General features: G+C 37.4%; 1 protein-coding gene across 1 annotated transcript; it reads left to right on the forward strand.

Moving 5' to 3' along the window:
* Nucleotides 1-3,218: 3,218 nt before the first annotated feature.
* LOC143462690 (methyltransferase-like protein 27) lies at nt 3,219-4,591 on the forward strand. Its single transcript, XM_076960934.1, has 4 exons — nt 3,219-3,810; nt 3,909-4,026; nt 4,095-4,215; nt 4,363-4,591. The coding sequence occupies exons 1-4, from the start codon at nt 3,600-3,602 to the stop codon at nt 4,570-4,572; spliced, it is 660 nt and encodes a 219-aa protein (XP_076817049.1). The 5' UTR covers nt 3,219-3,599; the 3' UTR covers nt 4,573-4,591.
* Nucleotides 4,592-7,181: the final 2,590 nt, after the last annotated feature.

Genomic DNA, 7,181 nt, shown 5'->3' on the forward strand with positions numbered 1-7,181 from the left:
TACAAATAAGAAAAAAAAAAAACAACAACAATACTTAACTTAACAAAGAGAATAAATTATGTTCATATACATTTTAATCAAACTACTGTAGCGAGTATACTGTACAGCACTAGGTATAATGCACGTGTTCCGCTTAGCAATCGTCACTGATTCAATGAAGTTTGTTGGTCTACCTGAGAGTCTTTGTCAAAATATTAACTAACTTCAAGAGTTTCGGCAGCTGTTTGCTGGCACTGCAACTCTGAATCTACATTTTCAGTGGCGCATTTCCTGCCGAATGCGAAAGCGTTATTTGCTAAATAATAGTTTGTTGCTTAAATGTCTTGTATACTTTCGAATGCTAGGCGTGTTCAATTGCAACAGCTGATTTTGCACCTGAGTTTTTAAACTAGTTAAACTATTCAGAAAACAGAAAAAATTTTGCAGCACCCGACTTTGTTTATAGTCTTAATGACAGCGCACGGCTACAAATGCTACACTACAGGTTGTATCTTAGCTTTCAAGCGCCTAACTTAGGTAAGAGTTTAAACTAAGCTTGAGTTCTAAATGTTTCTATAACCGCATGCTTCTACAAAACAGGTTTAATTGAAACTGCAATTCAAATCTTCAATCTATTCGCAATATTATTCAATGTCTTAATCTGCACTGGTGACCTTTTAGCTGAACCTGGGCCCTAAGGCATAAAAGTTAGATAATATTGCATGTGGTTGCACAAACTCGAAACTTCGTACTGTTATTGTCGTGCACAGGCCTTAACCCTATTCTAACTAGACGTGGCTTCTCCCGCACACAGTCATAGCAAAACGTGGCGTACAGTTGCATTGTTTGCTGTAGAAACTTGAAATTTGGTGACTTTTCCTAAAAAATGTTCAGCTATCTGTCCATGTTTGTTTGATAAAGTTGGATTTTGTAATTTTTGAGATATTGCGATATTTTCATAATTTTGCTCTGCTCTCCCCATCGAAGCGTATTACTCATTTACGCACCAATAACTCGACTAACTATTCTCTTTCGTTCTCTTCTCGCGGTCAGCTGGTTTTCCGCACAGCGGGGGCGCGGCGTAACAAGAAGAATTTCTAGAAATTTGTCACTTTTAGAAATACTTAATTTACACTAAATTCACTTTCTTTTGCTTTACAATTATGATGTATACAGGAAGCCAGATGATTTTTCTACTAACCTGTAAAAATCTCATCAGTTAACGACGTATAGTTTTCTAGTAATTAACGATTGAAAATGTGTGTGCGGTGTCGGCCACACCTAGTTTTTTAGTAAACTCGCGAGCCTGGTTAGGATAGGGTTAAATCGACTAAAAAAGGCACCGCGGTGCCGTAATGTTTAAAGGAAATGCTGCGCACATACTGGAAGTGGATGATATTTCCTGTAGAGTGTAGATACTGCAAAGACATTCACGGAAGCAACACGTATGTTTCGCTAGAAATGATATATTGTAGGACTGTGTAGTCTAGAAGAGAGTGAATGTCCTGGGTAAGGGTAAGCGAGCATTTTCACCTTTTAACTGCTCATGCGCTCGGCGCAATCACAAGACAAAGATGGCCTCCGCCTGAAGTAGGATCGTATATTCATGGTTTCACACTTAATATGTTTCACATGTAAAGCAATGTCATTAAGTATTTTGCAATCATTCGTGGCGAATTTGTGTATCTATTTCCTTGCTGAGCTCATTCTGTTTGCTTTGCCTGAAGCTCAGCTGATTTGCGTGAAGCGGCGCATCGCGTGACCATTGGATTCGAAACTCGGTTTGTATTAGGTTTAGGTTATTGGATTAGGTGTAGGAGCCTGCGAAAACATACTTTTAAGCAGCACAGTACGGAAAAGGGTTGCGATAGAACAAATGCCTCATCACAGAGAGAATTAACCAGATGTATTGTATCTGTATGTGCCCATTGCGTGCGTTGTTAGTTGATTTCTTTTTTTTTGAAAGCTTGCATGATCGTAGCTTTAATTGTTTTGTCAGGAAGCACAATGCCGTAGGCACACACTTGTTTTAAACCACAAAAACAAAGTATGCTAAGTTTTTACCAAGACAAAAATTATTAGCTTTTGCAGAATGCAGATGCCTTTACGGAAAGCTTAATTGGCAGAAGTCTATAGTCTTTTTAAGTTGTTGTTCTGTATTGGAATGGAGATTTTAAGCTTAAACTTAAGTTGGTTAGTTCGTTCAGGTCTTTTTGCCACAATTCGTGTGTAAGCTTTGGACAGGGCCGTAATGTCATTTAACCACGCACTTTGAAGCGCCACATGCAAAGAAGTGAAGTCTTTGATTTAACCGAGAAACTTTTTTTCTTTTAGGATATTTGGCCTAATTCCTACATTTAGGCTGCTTGCAAAATTTAGGGTGTTTTCTTTGATAATTGTATAGACGCCAGTTGGACTAAATTAGGTTTTTTAATTCTTAATGACTAGCTTTCACTTTTAAAATGATAACTTAAAAGTGAAAGTTCTTGGAGGGCCCCGCGGCAATCCAACCCTGGATTTAGAATCTACACCAGGGGTGTCCAATCTGTGGCCCGCGCGGTACTTTTGGAAACGACTTATATTATCAACTGAATCGCCTACGTAATTTATGACGAACTTACATTCCGAGAAATTGGCATTTATTATTTGCTTTCTTTGTCTATTGCTCTATAGTCTATTTCTATACCATAGAGCAATAGATAGTTGAGATAATAGATAATATAGATAATAGAGCAGGGGTGGGCAAATGTATTCAATGGAAGAGCCATTTGCAGAAAATACAAGTACCAGAGAGCCTCAAAATTATTTCAATACAAAAACGATAAATAATGCAAGTTCAGCAATAATAAAAACAAAACGCATAGTTTTCTTCCCACTCTAGATTAAAACCTCTGTTTTCATCTTCAAATTTTCGTTTTTTGCTAGCATTAGATGTCATCGTTTTCTTTTGCAATGTATTTAAGTAGACTAAACTGAGCTAAAGCTTACTGTCTTAGCAGTGAAATTGCGTTGACTTGCTGTTAACTAACCCTTCAGATTCTATGTCTACTGTTACGTCATAAACGAAATGCTGGCCTAAATAAAGAAAGAAAGAAACGTTCATAAACGGTACTCTTGGTAGCCTTTACAATTTTTTTGGAATTTTACGATTCGACTAGAAGAGCCACAAAAAACATGCCGGAGAGCCGCAGTTTGCCCACCACTGTTAATAGAGCAATAGATAGATAATATACTATAGTCTCTAGTGCAGGGGTGCACAACTGTTCAAGTTAATTTTATTGCATCACAATTTATTTCTAAGATTAGAAATTTGGGGTGAGGGTTTTAATTAGAAATTAGCAGTAAACACTCAAGTGGCCCGCGCAATCATTCGTAAATCGCATGTTGCCCTTTGGCCAAAAAGGTTGGACACCCCTGATCTACACAGACCGAATGAGGCAAGGTATTTTGTCAGGATCGATCCGACAGATACCTTTCTGAAAACATTGGTCTGTTTAGCACAATTATGCTGTGGTTATATCTATTGCACTGTAACTATACCCATCAACCTACGGTAAAAATGTTTATTGCAAGTTCGTCCGACTTCAGAAGATAAAGACCTGAAAATAAAACATATCAAAATGGAAGAAACTAAGGTAGAAGCTGCCTTAAATAACGTTCATGCTGCTATTTTTTGTGACAATGTGAAAGACTCGCAAGAAGAATACAGTGGCTGGTGTGACAGTTATGACAAGGATGCGGACACTCTCAATTACCAGTCTCCTCCGCAAGCGGCAAAGATGTTTGGAAAATATTGCAAGGACGCCACAACCGTTCTGGACGTTGGCTCAGGTTCTACTTAATTGCACCATTATGACATCACACACTTGAATAAACTTTACACTCTAGTAGTTTGAATTTAAATTTGTAAAAAAACACTCTTTGTAAAGGCACCGGAAAGGCTGCTCAGTTGATACGAGAAGAATATGGATACGATGGTGATCTTGACCTTCTCGACTTTAACTTGAATATGCTGCAACAGGCCGACAATAAGAAGCTGAAGATAAGGTAAACGTCATGAAATGAGGCGCATATTGCTACGAAACGTAGGATAAACTGCTGGTTTTCTGCTACAGGAACTTCATCCAGCATTGGGTTGACGATACGGGAGAATTACCCGTCAAGGAAGGAAGCTATGACGTCATTATATGTGTCGGATCGTTTGTACCCAATCACATTCCTGTGACGGCGATGCGCGTAAGTCTTGTCTTTCGCAAGTTTTACTTCGAGTTTGATGACAAAAGTTGGAAGCTCCTCTCCCAAAAACTACCGAAGAGTGTATACTAATATAGATTCTAGATTACACAGTTTAAGCCATTTGTACTTATATTCTTCTACTTTCAGGGTATGCTGAAGTCTTTAAAACACGGAGGTGCGATGATATTAACAACCCGAAATACGAAAGTTGTTTCGTACAAGTTGGACTTTGATAGAGTCGTACAAAGCATGATCGACGCAAAGGAAGCTGAGTTGGTCGACAAAGAAGAATACAAAAATTATCCTGGTGCATATGACCACGTTTTAAATGTCGTGCTTGTCTTAAGAAAGCTTTAAATAAAATACGTTGAATGTAGCAATAGATTTTTCATTTTGTCACGTCTTGGATTCACTTATTCTAAGAAAAACCTATAAAAATAATAAATCGATTGTTTTTAATATTCGCAAAAGCTATAGAAGTAAACCGTGTTAGAAGATCTTTTGAAAATTATTATCCGCATAGAGTTCCAGTTGTAGCTGTTGCTCGCTACTGCCCATATAAATTGGACGGTAGCCCAACGCGTAGCCCGTTGGTAGTAGGCCTATAGTAGTGCCACCTTAACAAACCCACCATATGGTAACCCGCTATATGGTTATTGCCTCTCAGGCACACATGTCAAACTCCCGGCCCGCGGGCCACATCCGGCCCGTTTTACAATAAAACTTGGCCCGCAATGCTATTTCATACATTGAACTATTTCCGGCCCGCGAGATCATTGTACAGTATAATTTAGTTTTTTCAAGCAAGAAACAAGATTATAACAAATCGCACAATACAGCAGTTGCCCACCATACGTTAGAATAAATAGATTTATTCTAATGCTTGTAATTTGGGCTGCTTTTTTCTTTATTGTTTGTTAATTCTTTAATGCTTTGAAAGGAGATAAATGAAATATAATGATGTAAGAGAAGAATAATCAAAAATAGCCCAGTCAAAAAATCGTCAAAAACATCAAAAATTTGGTGTTGTTTCGCTGCCTGTTCCAATTCATGTAATCGTGTCATGAAACGTTCAATCAAGTTTTATCCTTACGGCCCGCGGCGTTAAATAAGTTTTGAGTTTTGGCCCCTGGTGCGATTGAGTTTGACACCCCTAGTCTCAGGCAACTAGGTCATGTTTCGCGAGCGGCACCACGCGGTAATAAACATCTTGGGTTTGTAGTGAAATGGAAATAGTCTAAGTCTGGTAGTTGTTGTAATCTAGTTTGTAATAAATTGCAAAATCTAGTTAGCAATAACATTATCGAAAGAAAAGATTAACTATTCCAAACAAAGCATTTCGCGTTGTAATGAAGTCATGCGTGTCAGTGCGTTACACAATCCTTTAAATTTGCTTAAATAAGAACAATAGAAGCAAAACGCTTTGAAAGGATTATTGCGGTTCAAGTCAGTGCTGAAACACAGCAGGAAAAAAGTAATTGTTTATTAATGTCAAACCAGCGCAAAAACAATAATAACAAGTTGGTCTTTATATACAAGGGATTCCTTTCCATAGCAGGTTATAGAAACGCAGAATGTCAAGACTTGTCTGATAACGTCTTGCACAATCTTTGAGAAAGAAAGGTTATACGGGGATATTTTTGGACGGGTATACAATCGCTTCCCACCTTGTACTCAAATTACTCCAGCAATGGGGGTAAAATGGGTATAGAGGAGTCACCTGAAAAAGGGTTGTTCTTTAGTTAAAAGAAAGAAATTATGTTTGTACAACTACATTATTGGAAAGTAGATGCATGTACTGTCATGCTCAATCACTCAAATTAAATTACCGGAAAATTACTCAAATTACCCCACCCACTAAATATTTTGTGGATTAGGCGAATTTGTAGCTTTTGATCAGATGTTCAGCAAAAGTGGCCCAAATCAATTTTTAAAATTCAACAGTTTATGTTTATTATCAAATTAGTTCAAGTAGTTTGTCGTGAAAGTTCGAAGGCCTCTGCAGCACTGTTGTAATGACTCGAGTCACGTTTTTAAATTACTTGAGTCGAGTCAATGCTTGAAATAAGTTTACTTGACTCGAGCCTCCGAAAGAAAGTTAACCAAGTCATTAAATCTTGGTTGTTAATTTATTGACCAACTGAATTACAGGACATTTGATTTCATTGCGAATGATCGGTTAAAGGTATAGCCAATGACATGACTTCATTTGACTTGCATTATATTTTAACTTGACTTGACTTCATCCAATCAGTAATTTGACTCGACTTGACTTAAGTCAACTTCCCAAATGACTTGACTTGACTCGAGTCCTAAAAAATGACTTGGTTACAGCACCGTTCTGCAGAGATCAGTGTGATTTCTACGTGCTTGCATAATCCGGCATTTCTTCGTTATCCCATATGTATAACTGTTAAAATGGGCAGATTTTATGTATTTCTCTAAAATGATGAAAGCACATTATAATATGTTGTGTAGAAGTGTTTTCCGAAGATGCTGATAGAAAATATAGTCCAGGTATAAAAAAATCATTGAAAGATGGTCAAAGATTTTGTGCTTATTAAGCTCGCTTTCCTGCACTTTACCACAATGTACAGTGGGTTGCTCATTTTGAAGTTCATTCTTGGATTCACATTTTAAGCAAAATACTTATTTGATCGAAGCATAAGACTTGGTAGAAGCTTAGCAGATCAGTAAAGGTCACTTTTTATTCCAAGAATGTGATTATACCAATCTAAGCATAACACTGGTCTACAAATTTCAACTTTTTTTTTCAGGTTTGGGTTTTGACAACTGATTGTAGCTAATTTTGGGGCGCTGAATCCGAAAATGAACTCAGATTTTCTCTACTACATCAAGTTTTCTTTCTATCGGTGTCATTATTTTATGAAATTCTTGCTTAGTAAGGAAGATTTATTTAGAAGTTTCATAAAGCACATGTACATTGTACAGACCAACATCAGAGT

This window comes from Clavelina lepadiformis, chromosome 6 (genome assembly GCF_947623445.1).
Source record: "Clavelina lepadiformis chromosome 6, kaClaLepa1.1, whole genome shotgun sequence".
NCBI classification, from domain to species: domain Eukaryota; kingdom Metazoa; phylum Chordata; class Ascidiacea; order Aplousobranchia; family Clavelinidae; genus Clavelina; species Clavelina lepadiformis.

What these genes read in the sequence shown, in the direction of transcription:
- LOC143462690 (XM_076960934.1), top strand. Translation starts at nt 3,600, where the DNA reads ATGGAAGAAACTAAGGTAGAAGCTGCCTTAAATAACGTTCATGCTGCT. An exon ending in CGTTCTGGACGTTGGCTCAG is followed by an intron (nt 3,811 to 3,908) that starts GTTCTACTTAAT and finishes CTCTTTGTAAAG; the next exon opens with GCACCGGAAAGGCTGCTCAG. An exon ending in AATAAGAAGCTGAAGATAAG is followed by an intron (nt 4,027 to 4,094) that starts GTAAACGTCATG and finishes TTTCTGCTACAG; the next exon opens with GAACTTCATCCAGCATTGGG.